At 42.2% G+C, this 20767-nt stretch overlaps 1 protein-coding gene across 4 annotated transcripts in view; it reads left to right on the plus strand.

The window, feature by feature from the left end:
• HDAC8 (histone deacetylase 8) overlaps nucleotides 1-20767 on the plus strand; it is a 242167-nt gene that overhangs the window by 203345 nt on the left and 18055 nt on the right. For 3 of the 4 annotated variants that reach the window (XM_039219874.1, XM_039219870.1, XM_039219872.1), the window contains one exon: nucleotides 9706-9811. The exons of the other annotated variant lie outside the window; for it this stretch is intronic. In XM_039219874.1, coding sequence (XP_039075805.1) covers nucleotides 9706-9811 — 106 coding nt within the window. The remainder of the gene's footprint in view (nucleotides 1-9705; nucleotides 9812-20767) is intronic. 4 annotated transcript variants of the gene reach the window in all.

Genomic DNA, 20767 nt, shown 5'->3' on the forward strand with positions numbered 1-20767 from the left:
CCAGGACCCTTCCTCTAAACCCCTGAAACCACACCTGAAGGAAAACTGAAACCTGCAGGGAGACCCCTAGTCAAGTGACAGCCACCCTGTCCTTGTTCCTTCTACCACCTCCTCTGAACTTCCTTCCTTCCCTCACCAGTGTACTCCATATTTATCTCTTCTCCCTTCTGTCACCTCTGTCCCCCTGTCTCTCTCTCCCACCACTTCCAATTTGTCATTCCCCCCTCCTCTCTTCCATTTTGTTAAATTCCTTTCACTTGGATCCTTTTCTTCTTGATTTCTCTGCCATCTTTCTGGCTTCAGGGTTTGTGGATACAGGATAAGCTTTTTGGAACTTACTCTCATTCATTGTCAATGGCATTTGTAAAGAAATCCATGGGGCGCCTGGGTGGCTCAGTTGGTTAAGCGTCTGACTTCATCTCAGATCATGATCTCAGTTTGTGAGTTTGAGCCATGTGTTGGGCTTTGTGCTGACAGCTCAGAGCCTGGAGTCTGCTTCAGATTCTGTGTCTCCCTCTCTCTCTGACCCTGCCCTGCTCAGACTTTGTCTCTCTCTCTCTCTCTCTCTCAAAAATAATAAATAAATATTTTTTAAAAAATTTTAAAGAGCCTACATCTTTAAAAAAAAAAAAAAGAAATCCAGTTTTACTACTGCCCATTACATGCAAAACTCCTGTTTCTTTGCACAGTTGATAAATCACAATAATAATAATAATAATAATAATATCATCTAGTATTTAATAATATTTACTGAGCATTTACTATGCTCCAAGCTCTGTTCTAAGTGCCTTATATGACTTAATACATTTATTGTCACAACAACACTATAAGGCATGTTCTGTTATTATCCCCATTTTACAAACAAGAAAACCAAGATACAAAAGTCCAGTAATTTGCCTAAGGCCATAGAGCTAGTAAATTGTGGAACAAAGATTTAGGGCTCATCCCATAATACTCCAGAAATCTCTCTTTCTAACTATGCTGATTGCTTCATGGTATAATGGAAATCCCACTGGGCTGAAAGTCCGAAGCTATGGGTTAAAGTTCAAATCTGTTACTCAGCACCTAATAGAACACACATGCACACGCACATACACAGGTAGGACACACACACAAATGACTGTGGACTGCCCTCACTGAATACACAATACACTAAAGGGCTATATTTATGTGTTCATGAAGCCTCTAAGTACTTTAGCTAATGAAATAAGACTAGTTAATACTGGACATATTCTTTGCTTAAATATAATTGGTGTTCAAATAAGCTAACATTCCCCAGTTTACCTGATTATTTTGCTTAATAAACTTTTTTCTACACCAATAGTTAAAATGCCATTTAAACATCTGAACAATAAAACTATTTCCATGGCCTATTCATTCATTCAAACATTGCTTTGCACTATTATGTAAGCCTCACCATGAGAGTTCTTAAATACTGACTGCGTTCAAGGGATAACATGAGTACCACAGATGGGATACAGATGTAACCTAGATGGGATGCTTTGTTTCCATCCTTATGTCCACCTCCACATGTAACATCTTCTCTACAATGGCCATATCCTCCTGACCTCTCAGGGATGCTCTGGACACTCCTAATTCTCCATTCCCCTGCCTAAAAGCAATTGCCTTTGATATGCTGCTTCCTGCCAGTTCAATCCAACAACTGATGGGGTTATTATTTTTGTGTGTTTGTGTTGTAAAGCCATGGCAATAAAATTTACTCCTAATAATACCACTGCAATTTTATGTTCTTAAAATGTACCATAAATGATATATATATAATAACTGAATTTCCTGTAAAAACAGGAATGTTTTCCCTCCTCGGGAAAGGAGAGCTTTTTTGTTTCCATCATGGTGTGGCCAAGGTTCTTTGATGGACTAATTGGTGATATAGGAAAGGCTGAGAAGCATCATACAAGACCATATTATGGTTCAAAGCACTGGTGCTATTCATTCTGGTTGTGATGAGTTCTGTTCACAGAGTAATTGAGGAGAAGAAATGCTCTTCCCGGTTAAGGCACACATCACAATCACCAGCTTAACCTCCCCAGCTGAAGGCAGGGTAAAATCTCAGGGATCTGTAAGAGAGATTGGCACTGACCTTGGGTTTACCCTGGTGGAATTGAGTGTAATTTTTAGGAAAGGGTAAACCTTGAGTTAACAATAAAAATTTGTGAGCTACTTGGAGTTTTATAAAAAGAGGGCTGACTAGAAGCAGTATTATTGTATCCCCTACTGACTAGAAGAGAGGAATACTAGTTTAGCCACAGGAGCATATTGCCAGTATGGCAAATGTATTCTTTTAAGCATCTTCCTCATGCTGAATCTCATCCCGACGTCTGTGAGATTTCACTTTATTGTCTTTATTCCTCTCTGGCTGCTTGTTCTGCCTATTCAATGGATCTTTTTACCTACTACCACCTTAGTCTTCAGCCATGACCTTACTTCATAGACCATCATCACATATTCAGCTGCCTGCTAGACATAGTGACCCAGATTCTCTACTGTAATCTCAAACCCAACTAAACCCAAACCCATCAGCTTCCCTCAGCCAGACTAGTTCTTCCTGCTAATTTACCCCAGCTCTGTCAGTGACATAGCAATTCTCCTCACTTAGCCAGACTCAAAACCTAAGGGTCAACTTTGACTTCTCCTTTCTCTCCTTTCCTCCCCAGCCAATCAATTACCAAAGTCCTCTTGCATCTAGCTTTACAGTGTCTCTTTCTCATCTTCTCCATCTCCATAGCAATCTTCTTTGTTATCTCCCCCTTGAATTATTGCAAAAGCCCCCACACTGATCACCTAGCTTTTCTATGCTTGCTCCCAGGTTCCCTAAGGCACAGATCTAATCCTGAAGCTGCCCCAGTGCCTGGCACATCAAGTTCTGTCTCCTCAACTTGGGATCCAAGGCCTCCCATTCTTTCCTTTGCTGACTTACAGTACTTGCTGGTCTCAGATTTGTCCAGCATTCTCTTGCCTCAGCAGACCTCACCCCATCCCTGCCTGTTTACAATCACCCTGTCTTTCAAGATGCTAATTCTCTCTACTGGATGCAACTCTTCTTAGAATCCCAAACACATTTTATTCCCTTCATTCAACAAACATGAATTGAGCACCTATTATTTTCTAGGTCCTATGCTAGGAGCTGTAGGTAATATAAATATGAATAAAACAGTATTCTTCCCTTGTGGAACTCTGGAGCCAGAAAGACAAATATAACTAACTCTAAATCCCTATCAGGCTGCCTCTGACTCCCATCCTCTAGACCCAACCTTCCCCTCAGCCTTTAAATGTACTTAAGGCCCTCCCATCTTAAAGCACCTACCCTACCCGAAACCCACCCCTGAATCAAACTCTTAAAAAGAATATTTGTACCATTATTCTCATCTGCACTTCCTCCCATCCAACTCTTCAGTCCATTGCAGTCAGGCCTTGTCCACACCCTCTGCTGACTTAGTTACAGCAAATGTTTCCTTCCCATGGACAAATCAGAAAACTTCCCTCCTTTTACCTAATCTCTCTGTAATATCTCAAATTGTTACCAGAGCCATATGCACTCTCTCTGTCCACCTCTAAAGTATTGGCTGTTCCTCATGATGCTTTCCTTCCCTCTTCCCTTCTTACTCTGAGGTAAGCCTCCCCTGCCAGCAAGGTAGTTCCTTGGCAATCCTCATCCAATTCCTTCATGTCACTGACAAATCCCAAATCTTACATCCTGTATCTTAGGCCCAACCCCTCTCTTAAATACCAGAGCACCATAGCATCAGGATCCTAACCCTCAAAATTCTTCCCACTCAACTCCCACCACACACATATGTACACCTTACCATGAGCCCTTGTCCTCTGCCTATATTCCTCATCTCATGAGCCTCCCACATGGTCGGAAATCCTTGACTCTCTCTTCTTCCTTACTTTCCACGTCCAATACATTGTTTAGAACTATTGATGATATCTTTTCAGCTTTTCAAATCCTCCATTCCTCCCACAGCTGTTATGGTTTAGACCCAGATACCACTCATTATGGGTCTACCACCAGATTTCTGACTGGTTTCCCTACTTGCATTCCTCCCCTCAAATGCTGTTCCATTCTCCATAGTGTAGCCAGTGAGTCTTCTAAAGGACACAACTGGGAAGTCTGGGTGGCTCAGTTAAGTATCTGACTTTGGTTCAGGTTATTATCTCATAGTTCAGAGTTTAAGCCCCTCATTGGGCTCTGCACTGACAGCACAAAGCCTGCTTGGATCCTCTGCTTCCTCTCTCTTTGCCCCTGCCCCACTTGTGTGCGCTCTCTCTCTCTCTCTCCCTCAAAAAAAAAAAAGATAAATAAAATAAACATTAAAAAGAAAAGAAAAAGAAAGGACACAGCTGACCTGTACGTTCCCTCGTTTATAAGCCCCCCTCAAGTTTTCATTTCCTTATCCAATAATAGTTATTTATCAACCTACTAGGTGCAAGCACTGTCTTGGGAACTGGTAATACAGCAGGGAGCAAAACAATGTTCTGCCCTTAAGAACCTTCTAGTCTGGAATAAGGCCAAATGCCTGAGTGTGGGGAGAGGGCAGCACCTACTTTGAAATTGATGCCTGCCTCTCCAGCCTTGTGTCCTAATTCTCCTTATGCCCTACCCTTGATTCATATCAAAGGAATTTCAATGTTTCTAAAGTAATTTAGAGACTCCAGTAGGTAGTGCTGATCTCCAGAATGCCTTGGGTTCAAATCTCAGCTCTACATGTGCTGTGTGACCGCTATCAAATTATCCGATGGGGCGCCTGGGTAGCTCAGTAAGCTAAGCGGCTAGACTTCAGCTCAGGTCATGATCTCACAGTTCATGGGTTCGAGCCCCATGTCAGGCTCTGTGCTGAAAGCTCAGAGCCTGGAGCCTGCTTTGGATTCTGTGTCTCCCTCTCTCTCTCTGACCCTCCCCCGCACACTCTGTGTGTGTGTCTCTCTCTCAAAAATAAATAAACATTAATAATTTTTAAAAAGTTATCTGACTATTCTGCACTTCAAATCTTCACTTTTTTTAATGTATATTTATTTTAGAGAGAGAGAACATGCGAGCATGGGAGGGGAACAGAGAGAGGGGAACAGAGGATTTGAAGCAGGCTCTGTGCTAATAGCAGAGACCCTGATGTGGGCCTCGAACTCACGAACTGTGAGATCATAACCTGAGCTAAAGTCAGATGTTCAACTGACTGAGCCACCCAGGCGCCCCCAAATCTTCAACTTAAAATAGAAATAATTAATAGTATCTCCATATGGATTGGTTGTGAGAACTAAGTCAGTCAATCCATAAAAAGTGCTGAGATACTTTAGATGCCTGACACATAATAAGCCTTTAATAAATGGTTTTATTATTTTTATCTTTAGTATTATTATTGTACCTCTCATCACACTCTACTATAATAATTCTTCCTACTAAACATGTCTTACTGTCTTTATAACCGATGAACTAACCTAGTCGGGCACAAAGTAGGTGCTTAATAAGTATTGAAGGAAGGATAAAAAGATTGGCTGCTCCAGTTTTGTGGCTTGGTTTCCTGTGAGAAAATTGGATTATGAAGGAATAAAACCAAATTTAAGACTTCTGAATATCTTCTTTTTTTAATGTTTTATTTATTTTTGAGACAGAGAGAGACAGAGCATGAGAGGGGGAGGGGCAGAAAAATAGTAAGACACAGAGTCCCAAACGGGCTCCAGGCTCTGAGCTGTCAGCACAGAGCCTGACATGGGGCTCGAACCCACAAACATGAGATCATGACCTGAGCCAAAGTCGGAGGCTTAACGACTGAGCCACCCACGTGCCCTTCCGAATATCTTATTGACTGAATATCTAAGTGTATACTGTTCACATTCTGTGAGCAACAGCTGGAGAGGAATGGCCAAGAAAGGTGCCTTGAGCTAGACTGACTTGAACAAGAACTGAGCTATTTTCATTTCTTTATTCACTGACTCTTGGGTCCAGAAGGGACCAAGTCCCCTAAAGTTGCCATTACCTTCAGTCGCCATCCCTCAGCACCACTTCATACTTTCTATTTGCTTCCTTCCCACTACTACGTTCCCTCAAAAATGTATAAACTGAAACCCAGAAAGCAAAAGGAGCTCTGAAGGAAAAGGGGAAGGGGTGGAGAAGGGCTAGCACCTCCCTCCATCCTTTGCCGAGATCAAAGTCAGCATTTTGACTGGAAGGCCAGCTGGCCTCTTTCATCCCCTCTCCACCTGTCTGGGAATAGGATTGCTGCTTGCCCTCCACTTCAGGGCTGGAGGGCAGTTTCAGGGTGGGGCCTCGAGCTATTTCTAGTGCTGGCCAAATCCCTCCACCCCAATATCTACTTTGCCTTCTGTGATCAAATTTCTTTTCCACCTCTCCAGTAAGTAACAAGTGGCCGGAGCATAGGGCAGAAAAGTCTGAGAGAAGTCAGTTTCTCCACAGGCCCTAGGCGGAGCTAATAGTTTAAGCAAGTGGAGAGGACGCTGGGGCTGCTGGACTTGGTCTAGCAAGGGGAACAGTTCTTCTTTCTGCATAGCAGGCCCAAGTGCACGGCCCAACATCCCCCAGGGTGGGTGAGGCACCGTTTAGGCAAGGGCCTCTTGCCCCAGGAGAAGAGAATTCAGTTACTGAAGTCCTACTATGTTCTGGGCCCTATGCTAAATCCTTTTGTTTATATTATCTCTGTGGCTTGTAATGACCCACCCAGGTCAGCATTTACTATCATCCCTCTGGTAGCAATGACAAAAGAGAGATTAAGCAGCTCGCCTGAGGCACATGACTGAATCCTGATAGAACCTCCAGCTCTGTCCGACTCTAAAGCCAGTGCTCTTTCCACCTCATCATGCTGCCTCAAGAGTCCAGAAAAGCTGTTAATGCTATGAGCTGCCTTTTTGCATTATTCCACAGAATTAACTGAAGAGCCAGCTAAATCTTTTGTGAATGAATTTCATTCAACATAACTTTAAAATAAAGGTTTAAGGAGAACCTTTGATGACTTGAGCTCAGTTGTACAGTTCTGCAAAAAGTATGTGACAGGAGTTTCTGCCTTTGCAGAGTTCATAGTCTAGTAGAAAAGAGTTAACAAGTGCCAAAATGCATGCACAATATAACACAGAAAGAGAGAAATACCATGAGAGAGCCAGAGAGGGGAATAGAGCCTTAGATACAGCCACTGCCTTCCTAGTGCCTGTTACTTCCCTTGGTCCCAAACAGAGTCCCCCAAGGCTGGGACCAGCCAGCTGCCATGTCGAACTGAATCACAAAACAGGGGCATTCCTAAATCATCTGTGTCCCCTAACCTAGCAAATAAGCAGAACCTGGGAATAATATTTCATCGGCAAAGGTGGAGAGATGTTTAGGAACCCAGACTTGGTTATTACCTACAGCCAGCTTGCTTCAGCAAAGAATGGTTAATTCATGGGTTAGTTAAAGCCAGGTGCTAATGCAGACAGAGCAGGAGATTCAGTGCCAGTCATGCTGAGTTCTGTCACATATGAGTTAGTTCTGGCACCGGCTGACCATCTTGCAACTGTGTGCTGCTCTTGGTCAAAGAGGGAACTAAAGCAGGAGACTGTGGGTAACAATGTAGTAGGCATTCACAATGAGAACATGTTGTTCCAAACACTCAGCCCTAAACAGGCAGCTCTATCTTGCTGGCAGAGGATCAGCAGTGTTATCTTCTTAGATGGAGGCAGAATGTTCTCTCCTCCTATACCTCCGTAAACACCCTGCCTCAGATCTGTTTAGCACTTTGATGCTAGGGGTTGGGGTCCTCTCCCAGAGTATCTAATTCATTGCAGTTGCCTTTCTTCTATTGCTCTCTCTAAACTCCTCTTTCCATACCTGTGAAATGAGTATACTACTTGACACCCTTTGATGGAAAAGAGGTCACCTAAGGAGAGAGGGCAACACCTGTTTGAAGCCTTCTCTTCCAGAGCCAAGCCCACAAGATCCTTGAATTTGGACTGAGGAGCCCTGCTTAGCTAAAAATACAGACCTCTTGAGGTTTTTTTTTTTTTTATCATAATGGGGGGTTAGTTTCTAGATGTATTTCCCAAGTAATCCCTCTTGTCTCTTCCATATATGGGTTTGGTAAAGCTGATCTCCACTCAAGGCTTCTCCTCTCTCCAGAACACAGGGCTTCAGGCATCAGAGAGCAATGACTCCAGCAGGAAAGAACAAGGCCCCTCTTTCCTTTCTATGTCAGTCCATTAAAAAAAAAAAAAAAACAGTATAATAAACATTGAGGCAGTCTTGGGCATTTTCCTTTTAATTAAATGTATAGAGTTTTCCATCATGGATGTGCAAAAGCCGTCTGCCAATTAGATTATTCCCATGGATTCCACAAGGATACTGTTAGAATCTTTAGAGATCATTCCACAACTTCTCTCATGGTGCCAGATATACATCCAGACTCTTAACAAGGATAATTTGATGGCAATGGCAATAACCTTGTGTTTTCTAAATGACATCAAATTCATGACATATATCCAGATCCCTTTTTTCATGCCCTCTCTACCATTTTTTCAATGGAATTTGAATCTCCCTGTTTTACTTACTAGCGAACAATATCACTATTGAAAGCACATAATGTTAAGGACCATATGCTCTCTCTCCAGAGAGTAAGCACAAATACTATTTCTGTTAAAAACTAAACAGAAATAGTAGTTTTGCATACTTCCCATTCAAAGACTTATCCCAATTGAATGATTTCTTTTGTCGCGGAGTGTTTGTACCCAAGCGGGCCCTAATAGAGAAGCTGAATCAGATATTGTAACTTACCAAAGGTCAAGTGAGCTAGAAATAGAATCCAAAAACCTTTATTTTGATTCCCTGAATTTAAAAACAAATAAACTCTACTACAAAGAAAGAAAAACTTGAGAAACTAGGCTTGCCTGACATTCCTGGGTCAGGGAATTCAACCAAAGCTATTCAGACAGCTAGCTGCCATAGTCTGAGGATCAAGTAGGTAAATAAGACATAGGTGCTGCCTGCCTTCAAGGAGCTGACAATCCAGTGCAGGGAGATCAGGTCACTGCTGAAAAATCTCTATCTAATGCAGAATGGGTTTATGAACACCTAGAGGATCCCAGAGAAAGTTTTGCCCATCCCTCATAGTCCCAGCCAGCACAGTGACCCACATATCACATATAATATGCAGGCAAGCACTATTTGTTGAACAGGGGCCATAAGAAAGGTACCAAAAGAACACTCTGGGGGTTGGTGGAAAATAAGGGACAGCTTTGTGAAGGAGGTGACATTTGAGCTGTGCCTGGAAGCATAGGGAGGTTTTTCACAGGCAGCAGGAATTGGAGGAGGGCCTTTGCAGCCCTAACAAAGATCAATGGCAAAGATCCTAAGGATCGGGGGACAAAGCATGGTGTGATTTGGGAGAGCCCAGAGCAGGCCACTGTGGCTAGAGAACAGGGGGCAGGGAGAGTTAAGGCTGGAGAGAAAAGTTGGGACCTGAGCAGAAAGAACCTGGAACAGCAAGCTAAATAATTTAGCAATGAACTGTCACTGGAGATTTTGAACAAGAGGAATGGCACCACCGGAACAGGGCTTCCTACTGCCTCATCCTGCCTGGTCCACCTGGGCCTCCTTTGCCTTATCGTCAGTGGTGGTTTTCTTTTGATTTTTCTGTGTGTATGTGGTTTGGTTTGGAGGTTTTCTGTGGTTTAGTTTGTTTTTTGGCCTTTCCCTTTTCCTTACAGTTTTTCACAGCATATGGTCCTGATTATGTGTTGGAAATCACGCCAAGCTGCCGGCCAGACCGCAATGAGCCCCACCGAGTCCAGCAAATCCTCAACTACATCAAAGGTGAGCACCACCCCTCCTCAGGAGTCCTGTCCTCCTCCTTCCACTCAGCCTGTGGTGGCACATCAGTGGGGATTTCCCCAAATACCATTTGTCTTTTGGTGGCTAATCATTTCACTGACTTAGAAGGGAAACATCTTCTTGGCCTGATAGCTTGTAGCTGAAATTCCACACTGGCCACTCTGACTGGGATTGTCATTTGGCCAGCTAATGTCACCTTCAAGGGGACAAAAAGTTTATCTTTAGGCACCTCCAGTGGAAAGCTAATTCTAAAGTGTGCCCTGGAACCTTTTCCTTTTAAAAGAGCAACAGTAAAACCCTCTTTAAGATAATGGAAGTTCAAGCCAATTCAGACTTGGGATGGGGGGAGGAGGGGCTCAAAGACATTGTATTCCAGTGTAGTTCCTTGATCCAAGATGGCCTTGAGAGACTATGGGCTCACAGTGGATAGTCAGGATTCTGGTGCCCTGAGAATAGGCTCCCCAGTCTTACCCAGAGCACTGGAGATGGGGCTACTCCCCTTTCCGGCCCTTCCCTTAGGCTGGCCTACAATTATTCTGGCTTCTGAGCAGAGGGAAATGGCAGTCACCAGGTTATTATCCTCTTGATCACACTATCCACTAGCTGTTTGGGGATGCTGCCCTTAGCTTTCCAGTAGAGCCCCCACCCCTTCAAACCCCAGCTGCTACTCCACAACTCAATTCCCTTTATCTACAATATTGTAAAATCGTTTGGGTACCCATTTTCCTGGTTAATTGAATTTGTATGTAGGTGTGCATGTTGTTTGGATCCTAATTATTTGCAGAGTTAAAAGGCTAAAGGCATCATGTTGCCCATCTTGGAGAATGAGGCTCCCATGTTTATTCATATAACGACCAAGATAGCAGCAGTCCTCCTACCTTTGACTCCCTCGTTAGAATAGAATCCAGCATGAAAGGGGGGGCCTGTTCTGTGCCAGAGTTAGTCTGAGGGAACACATTGTGTCCTAGGGGTCTTTGCTGAGGGTTATATTAAGGCCCCATCCTCTAGTAGAGCCCAGCCTGTGACAACAGCCAAGTCCTTAGGCAGAGACTCCACATCCCACGCTCCTTTGGCCAGAGAAAATTTTCAAAGCTCACAAAGTCATAGACTCGTAAGATTATGATCACACCAATACTTATTGCCTCTCTTGGGTGTCCCAAAGCCCTCAGCCTTCTCTTGACTGGTTTCAAGCCACCTCCCTCCAGCCTCTCAGTGACTACCGACCCCACAAGCCCTCACTCCCTAACCAAATCCTCCTCCATTGTACAATCTTTAAGGCTTTTAAACTCTTTCAATTCCTGGCCCTTTGCCAGTCCTTCTCACTGTGCTGCAGTCTCATTAACACTAGTGCTCCCACCCTAGTTTCCTGCTGCCCCTCACAGACCCAGGACAACTTTCCTATTTCCTTTGGGACCAATTCTGGACCAACTTCTCTTACCCCTCTTCCTCCAACCTTGCCACTTTCCCCCCGTCCAGGCTCTAAATCCTGGTAGAGCACAGACAAAGCAATAGAAGCAGAGAAACTAAACAAGTCTCTGCAGTTTCTTGTTCACACCTACGTATGTGCAGATATCTGTATGCCCTCATGCTTTCCTGCACACGTACCCAGACACATATCTCCAGAGTGGTGACATCTTGCTATTGAGGAAATGGAAATGACAAGCGAGAGAAGACTTAAGGAAGGTAATTCAAAGGGAAGAGAATTAGGAAAGGGAAGAAACCCAAAAGAGGATAAATTTTTAAAAGACTTGAGATAAAAGAGTAATTTGAGGGTTGAGGAAAAATAATAGAAAATCGTAGAGGACATGTAAGTTACATTTAAGTCAAGATTTTAAAAGATCCTAACAGGTTAAAGCAATATTCTGATTATAGCACAATGAAATTAAACTGGGAGAAAATGTATAGACCAGGAATTAGGTCATCAAAAGCATTGGACACATACAAGATAGGAAGATGTTGCTCAGCAGCATTTTGTCTGAAAGAGCTAGGGATTTTAGTCAACACAGTCAGTGTGAGTCACCAGGACAAGGTGGCCTCCAAGATGTTGATGCAATATCAACCTCACTTTAAAAGGGCTCTAGACGGGGGCGCCTGGGTGGTTTAGTCGGTTAAGCGTCCGACTTTTGCTTAGGTCATGATCTCGCGGTTCGTGGGTTCGAGCCCCGCGTCGGGCTCTGTGCTGACTGCCAGCCCAGAGCCTGGAGCCTGTTTCAGAGTCTGTGACTCCCTCTCTCTCTGACCCTCCCTGCTCGCTCTGTCTCTCTCTCTCTCTCTCTCCTAGAAATAAATAAAAACATTTAAAAAAATAATAAAAGGGCTCTAGACAAATAGGAGCATGCTACTAGTCAATTGAGATGGGGAAAGGAGACCAGGGGTCCAAGAGGTATGGTTGGAGGAACTGGGGCTTTTGGAGAAAAGACCCAGGGGGATGTGGTCTTTACCTCATATCTCTGAAAGGCTGTCACAGTGCACAGGGCATAGACAGAGGCTATGTGGTCACAGAACTAAGGCCCATGGGTAGATATTATAAAAAGGCAAATTCTTATTCAATAGAAGGAAGAATTTTCTAACATTTAGCGGTGTCCAAAATGGAGCAGGCCATCCAAAAAGAAATGAGGTCTCTATTGGCAGAAGCATACAAGTAAAGGCTAGACAATCACTTGGCTGTCATATAATACAAGGGCTCCTGCATTGGGGGAGGGTGATTATACTAGATTATTGTTAAGGTTCCTTCCAATCCTAAGATCCTATGATGCTGTATGTTAAAAATGAGAAAATAGAAAAACAACAAAAAATATGATGAGAGTGCTGGGGTTGGTAGATGAGTCACAGTTGTCGAGGAGGGGGGCAGTAATACTATTTACAAGAAAGAATTGATGACAAGAAAAGAAATTAAATGGCTGAGAGTGAGTGGGGAGGAGCCAGGGAGGGCAGACAGCAAGTAGAGTGGCTATAGAATACTAGGAATATTCAGATTTCCCATTTACCCATCTCTTTCTAATTGGCAATATCTTGTATTCTAACCATGCAAATGAGCAGAGCACACAAGTCCAGAACCAAAAACAAATTCAGCTAAATCTAGAAGAAATGAGGCTAGAAAGAAGTCTAAATGTTGCTAAAAATGGCCAGGCTAACCTGCTATACTGAGACTGTGCCCCTCCAGCCTGGTGACGCATGCTGCCATCAGATAGTGTGTTGCCATGACAATGGTCAGTGTGGAAAAGCTGCTGAATTTTCCACATTCTGAAAGATTTTCCTGAACCTGCCTACATGACTGTCATTTGTTCTTGCACATAAAAACCTCAGCAAGGATGGCCATTTCTCGCTGTGTCTCTTGCCCTCCTTACCCCATATTAAAAACAAAGGAGAGGGGAGGCATGGATTGATTTGGGAAGGTGGGATAGCAATGATGGAGTGGATGGATTAAGCTCCACTCTACGGGAGGGAGTTTAGCCAGCATGTCTCGTTGAATTTGTTCAGCCTTTGAGCTTGGGGTTTTTTTTCTCTTTCTTGCCACATCTCTTAGAAGCACAAAAGATGGCATTTTTCACCTACTGAAGATCAAACCTAGGGAGGCTCATCTTATAGAGATGCATTTCATATGCCACAGGTTGACTGGACAGACAGGCAAATTTAAGACTCACCTTATCCCATCTTTACTGCCCATTAGTCTTTCCAAGAGGGGGGAAAAAACAGACAAAAATAAAACCTTGGAGAGTCAATGCAAGCTGTTAGCTTCATACAGGAAAAAAGCTATGTTTTGCTCTAACAAATTGCTCTTCTCATGCCAGTGAATCTCAAAGATATGTGCCAGTGTTCACAAGGAAGTGTGGATCGCTCAGCCTAGCTCATGCCCACTACTATAAAATCATCTTTACACCATCTTCATGTTCTCAAACTTGTTTGCCTTTCCTCTGAGTGATGTACTCCAGAGGAGCTGGCTCACACTGAACCTTCTAGAGTTGGACTGGTGCTGATGTGATCAATCCCCAGGGGTAGCTAGCTCCCCAGACCTGCCTGGCTCTATATGAGGAAACAAGGGTAGAGTTTTCTAGTCCCTGGTATGGATGACATTTGAATCAAGTAAAGGTCCCTAGGGAGCCACAAGATTCTTATTGCAGCCCAGTCCCAACCTTTTGTGGAGGAGTACAGAGGGAGAGCAAACTATACATGTGTGAGTATGGAACTGGAGGTTATAACTCACTTGCTCTGAGTTCCCAGACTGTACTCCAAGTTTGTCTGGAACAGAAAAAGGAGACAAATAGGACCAGGAGGTATGGAGGAGGAGGAGGAAGGGGAAGACACAAAAGAGAAGAGAAGGCCTTGTCCACATTTGCCTTTCCTGACCCTTAATGAAGGAGGCTTAGTTCGCATCCTCTACAGTGAGGGTTGGGGAGATGGATCAGCCAACTGATGTGGATGTAGGGGAGAAACAACATAGGTGAAATAAAAGAACAGTAGCTACTATTTATTTTACAGATGAGGCAACTAAGTCTCAGAGAGGATATGTGACTTGGCCAAGGTCACATTTGTTCATTGATTCAACAAGCAACTACTAAGTGCCACACACTGTGCTAATAGATGGTAGACCAGTCTCTTTCAACTGGGGCTTTAGAGTAAGGCTGTTTGGCCTTTCCAGTGCCCCTCGTCTCTTTGCATTGTTGCCCTGCTCAGTCTATTCATCATACTTCATTTTTCCATTCCCATTTTTTAAACCGCCTCTACCCCTGCCTTTTCCAATTGCCCCTAGTAAACCTTTCCTACCCCTCACTGCATATCTGGCTACTTCCATGTGGCTGAATCGAAGCACCTGAAATCTGATGTATCCTTGGAAATCAGCCATGGGCAACACTTGAAATTCTGGCCTCTGACCCAGGCCTTTTAGCCTTCTCTCACCCCCTGCCCCTGGCATGCTCCCATCACCCTACCATACTATCATTGAATCTTTTTACTCCATTCTGAGCTGAATAGAGGAGTAAAAGTGAAGGACAAAAGGTGGAAGAAGCCAACCCATCCCGCTCCTGCTACCTGAAATGTGTTGTGTTCACTAGTCCCACTCTGCTATTTACAGTTCCATGGCCCCAAGACGAGGCCCTTTGCACTTCTACTGGTAATGTTCTCAGGAACACCATTGTGCTGAGTGTAAGCAGCACTTCCTCTGGCAGTTTGAAGTCTGAGATTGACACTCTTCTAGGGACTAGCAGTTGGGGCATTGGGTCTGGATATGTCCAAGGCCTGATGAAGCTCCCAGTTTGAAGCAGTGCTCCTGCCTGGTGGGACTCTACACCATGGAAACTCAGCTTACTTCCACACCTTCTCTTGCTTCCTAAGACACCATAAGCATAAGCTGAAAGACAGGATTGGTCCCAAGACACTGACCATTTGCTTTCAGGCTTCTTAGAAGGATTTGGAGCAAGATTTTAATTGATAAGAATGGGAAGTGCTCATAAGTGAGGGACTCTTGAATAGGTGGGAACCAGGGGCAGATTGCAAGTCCCCTTGAATTTCTGGCTGAGGAGTCCATACTGGGTACAATAAAGGGGGAGCCATCCTCAGTTCCAGGATTACGGCATAACATGATGCAGTACTATTTGGATGAATCATGGTGGTATTCCAGGAGTGAGCCTCCAAGAGCCTGGACCAGAACAGTGGTAGTAGGATATTTCCCTATCCTATTCCTCCCAAGTGACCAAGGGTTGTTCAGAAGAGAGTACCAACAACACTTGGAAGTAGGTTGTGTATACGGGATCAAAAAGATAGGAGGAAGTAAAAATGAGTCTGAGGTTTTCAGCCTGGATGTCAACTGGGATGGGGAGCCGTTGGAGGAAGGAGGATAGTTTTACAGAAACACATACTTGATGTGTTCTGTTCTGATATATTGAAGTTGAGGTATGATACAATGTCCAAATACATCTACATGGAAGATTTGTTGCAGTCAAGTAAAAAGAAATTTTTACAAATAATCTGATGGCGTAAGATTATTCTCATGACAACAATATTAAGTGAAAAAAACAGGACACAAAATGAGTTAATACCAAATAGTCTCAGTTTTGCAAATATACATAATGTACATGTGATTGAGTATATGGATATACACAGAGAAATGTCGGAAGGAAATATAACAAAAATGCTGACAGTAGTTACTTTGCTGTGGTTGCAGGATTGGAATTGTGGGTATTTTTTACTTGTTCTTTACTCTTTTCCTGTATTTTTCAAAATTTCTACCATGAGCATGTGTTGCTTTTTTATTAAGAAAAAAAGTAATACATGTTTGAGTTTTTAAATAATAATAATAATATTTTATCAGACCGTATGTCCCAATTTTTGGTTTACAAAATCTAGTCACTGCACCTGCACACCACTGGAAAGATAAGAACTGGAGAGCGAGCATTTTCCATGGCTCCAGTGCTGGTTCCTTTCTTCGGTAATTCTAGGGTGTTTCTATCTGTCTGCTCAAGGGAGCAGATTTTCTTTCTTTCTTTTTTTTCAATTTTTATTTATTTTTGAGAGAGACAGAGCGTGAACAGGGGAGGGGCAGAGAGAGGGAGACACAGACTCTGAAGGAGGCTCCAGGCTCTGAGCTGGCAGCACAGAGCCCGATGCGGGGCTTGAGCCCACAAACCGTGAGATAACGACCTGAGCTGAAGTTGGAGTTTAACTGACTGAGCCACCCAGGTGCCCCAAATTATTCTCTTATAAATGTTTAAAATGTTTATTTATTTTTGAGAGCGAGACAGACAGACCATGAGAAGGGAAGGGGCAGAGAGAGGCAGACACAGAATCAGAAGCAGGCTCCAAGCTGTCAATACAGAACACGATGCGGGGCTCAAACTCACAAACTGCAATATCATGACCTGAGCCAAAGTCGGATACTCAACCAACTGAGCCGCCCAGGAGCCCCTCAAGGGAGCAGATTTTCCCTTGACTCATGTTGTAAAGCTTCTTCTGTCTAGTAGAAGGGTATAAAAACCAGATAGCTCCCTATGACCACATTCCTTTCCAAAATTCTCATTCACTCCAAGGCAGCTGCCTCAGTCTCAGTCTTTCTGACTTTTCTCTTCTCCTCCATTGATCTAAGTGTTTATTCCTCCTCACAGTCTTGATTACTATAGCCGTATAATAAGCCTTAAGTCAGGGATGCCTGGGTGGCTCAGTCTGTTAAGCGTCCGGCTCTTGGTTTCAGCTCAGGTCATGATTTCACAATTCGTGAGTTCAAGTCCTGCATCAGACTCTGCACTGACAGTGTGAAGCCTGCTTGGGATTCCCTCTTTCTCTCTGTCTCTACCTGTCTCCCCTCCTCTCTCTCTTCCTCAAAATAAATAAACTTTTACAAAGGTAAATAAATAAATAAACCTTAAATCAGGTAGAGTGATTCCTCTTTCTTCTTTTTCAAAACTGTTTTAGCTTATACTTGTTCCTTTGCTTTCCATATATGCTTTAGAATAATCTTGTCTATGTCTACGAAACATCTTTCTGTGATTTTGTTAGGAATTGTGTTAAACCTGTTTATCAGTTTGGGAAGAATTGACACCTTTACTGTATTGAGTCTTCCAATCCATAAACATGGTTTGTCTCCCCATTTATTTAGGTCTTTTTTAAATTCCTTCTTCAGCATTTTGTAATTTTCAGCATACAGATTCTAAACAGGTTTTATATATTAGCTTTTCTCTTTTTGAGTTCTTGTATTTTTTATTTTGGTTTCCATGTGTTAATGGTGTATAGAAACACAATTTTTGTATATTGCACTTATATTCTGTGACCTTGCTGAACTCACTTATTATCTCTGTTTCGTAAGGATTCCTTAAGATTTTCTACTAGATTACCACTCATCTACAAATAGAACCAGTTTTATTTCTTCCTTTCTGATCTGTATGCTTTTTATTGCCTTTTCTTGACTTATTGCACTGGCTTAGACTTCCAATATTATGTTAAATAAGAACGGTGAGGGCAGATACCCTTGCCTTGTTCCTGAACTTAAAGGAAAAATACCCAGTCTTTCACCACTAAGAATATGTTAGTTGTAGGTTTTTGTAGATCTTTCTTATTAAATTGAGGCATTACCTCTTCATATTCCTAGTTTCATGAGAGATTTTGCTATGAATGGGTGTTAAATGCGGCTTCTACATCAGTTGATACTAATACTGATATATAGGTAATTTATCTTCTTTAGACTTTTAATATGGTAGGTTATCTTGATTGATCTTCAAATTTTGGGGGGTTTTTTGTTCTGTTTTGTTTTGTTTTGTTTTTAAAGTAGTCTTCATGTCCAACATGAGGCTTGAACTCACAACCCCAAGATGCAGAGTCATGCGCTCTATCTACTGAGGCAGCCAGGCACCCTTGATCTTCAAATTTTGAACCAGATTTGTATATCTGGAATAAACCCACCTGGTCATGGTGTACAATTTTTATATACATTGCTGAATTCTATTTGTTAATATTTTCTTGGGGATTTTGTTTCTATATTCATGAAGGATATTAGCTTATTGTTTTCTTTTTTGTGCTGTCATCATCTGGTTTCAGTATCAGACCAATACATCCTTATAAGGTGAATTTGGGAATATTCCCTCCTCTTCTGTTTTCTGTGACAGATAGGGTAGAATTGGTATTGATTCTCCTTTTTAGTAGAATTCTCCAGTGAGACCATCTGGGCTTGGAGATTTCCTTTTCAGGACGTTTTTCATTTCTTTTTTTTTTTTTTTTTTATTTATTTCTAGGAGAGAGAGAGACAGCATGAGCAGAGGAGGGTCAGAGAGAGAGGGAGGTACAGACTCAGAAACAGGCTCCAGGCTCTGAGCTGGCAGTCAGCACAGAGCCCGACGCAGGGCTCGAACCCACGAATCGCGAGATCATGACCTAAGCGAAAGTCGGACGCTCAACCGACTAAGCCACCCAGGCGCCCCAGGACGTTTTTCATTTCTACCTTGATACCATTGTGCTCAGGAAACATGTGCTATATAATTTCAATTATTTTTCAACTTGTTGAGGTTTGTTTTATGGCCCAGTATATAGTCCATTTTGGTATATGTTTTGTAAGTGCTAGAAAAGAATATGTATTGTCTTGTTGTTTGATGGAATGTTCTATCAATGTAGGTTTGATCCTATTGGCTAATAGCACTGTTGAGTTCTTCTATATCCTTGGTCATTTTCTGTCTTGTTCTATTATCAATTGCTGAGAGAGGGATGTTGAAGTCTCCAATTCTAATTGTGAATCTATTTCTCCTTAAGCTCTATCAGCTTTTGCCTCATTTATTCTGAAGCTCTGTTGTTTGGTGCATACATATCTCGATTGCTATATCTTCTTGGTAGATTGACCCTTTCACCATTATGTAATGTTCCTTTCTATGGTAACTTTCTTTGTTCTCAAGTCTACTTTATCTGATATGAATAGAGCCACTCCTGCTTTCTTTTGATTAATGTTTGCATTATGTATCTTGTTCTATCCTTTTACTTTCAACCTGCTAATAACATATTTGAAGTGAGTCTCTTATAGATAGCACATAGTTGTATCACACTTTTAGCCACACTGCCAATCTTTGTCTTTTAACTAATGTATTTTTTTTTTTTTAGAGAGAGAGCGAGAGCACAAGTGGGGGAGAGGGACAGAGAGAGAGAAAGAGAGAGAATCTTTTTTTAAAGTTTATTTATTTTTAGAGCAAGAGAGAATGGAGGGGCAGAGAGAAGGAGGGAGAGAGAGAATCCCAGACAGCCTCCACACTATCAGCACAGAGCCCAATGCAAGGCTCAAACTCCTGAACTGCAACATCATGACCTGAGCCAAAACCAAGAGTCAGACGCTTAACCCACTGAGCCACTCAAGCACTCCATAGAGAGTGAATCTTAAGCAGGCTCCATGTTCAGTGTGGAGCTCAGTACAGGGCTCAATCCCACAACCCGAGGATCATGACCTGAGCTGAAATCAAGAGTCAGATGCTCAACCAACTGAGCCACCCAGGCACCCCTGAATTTAGATGATTTACATTCAATGTAATTTTGATATGTTAGGTATTAGTTCTGCCATTTTATTTTTTGCTTCTCTTTGTTCCTTCTGTTCATTCTCTGTTTTATTCTTTCTCCCTTACTGTTGGTGATTTTATACCTTTGTTCAAATTTCATTTTGATTCATCTTTAGTAGTTTTTACTGTATCTCTCTGTGTAGGCTTTTTAGTGGTCACTCTGGATATATATTATATATACCTAATTTACCACAATCTACTGGTATGAACATTTTACCAGTTTGAGTGAAATATAAGAAAACTTACCTACTTTAAGTCTTTTCCCCTCTTTCCTTTATAGTATAATTGTCTTAAATATTTCTTCTACATACATTTAGAACTGCATCAGTGTTATAATTTTTGTTTCAATCATCAAACATAATTTAGAAAACTGAAGATGGGAAAAAATCTATTATGTTTATTCATATTTTTACTCTTTCCATTATTCTTTCTTCCTGATGTTCCAAGATACCTTCTTTTATCATTACTTTTCCATTTCAAAGCCTTCCTTTAGCTATTCTGTTAGGGTAGACCTGGTGGCAACAAGTTCTCTTAGTTTTCCTTCCTCTGAGAATATCTTTATTTCCCCTTCATTCCTGAAAATTTTTTTTGTGGATCTAGAATTCTGGATTGACAGTTACTTTCTTGCACCACTTGAAATATATTGTACCACCTCCTTCTGTCTTCCATGGATTTTCATGAGAAAACCACTGTCATTTGAATATCTTTCCCTTATAGTAAGACTTTATTTCTATTTTGCTCTCTCCAGACTTTTTTTAACTTTTTTTTTAACTTTTCAGGAATTTTATTATGATGGGTCTTGGTGTGGATCCCTTTGGATTTATCCCATTTGGAGTTCAGTCAGATTCTTTATTCTGTAAGTTTATATCTTTTGCAAGATTTGGGGAATCATTAGCTATTATTTCTTCAAATTCTTTTTCAG

The sequence above is a fragment of the Hyaena hyaena genome, unplaced genomic scaffold, assembly GCF_003009895.1.
Source record: "Hyaena hyaena isolate Hyena2069 unplaced genomic scaffold, ASM300989v1 scaffold_844, whole genome shotgun sequence".
NCBI lineage: Eukaryota > Metazoa > Chordata > Mammalia > Carnivora > Hyaenidae > Hyaena > Hyaena hyaena.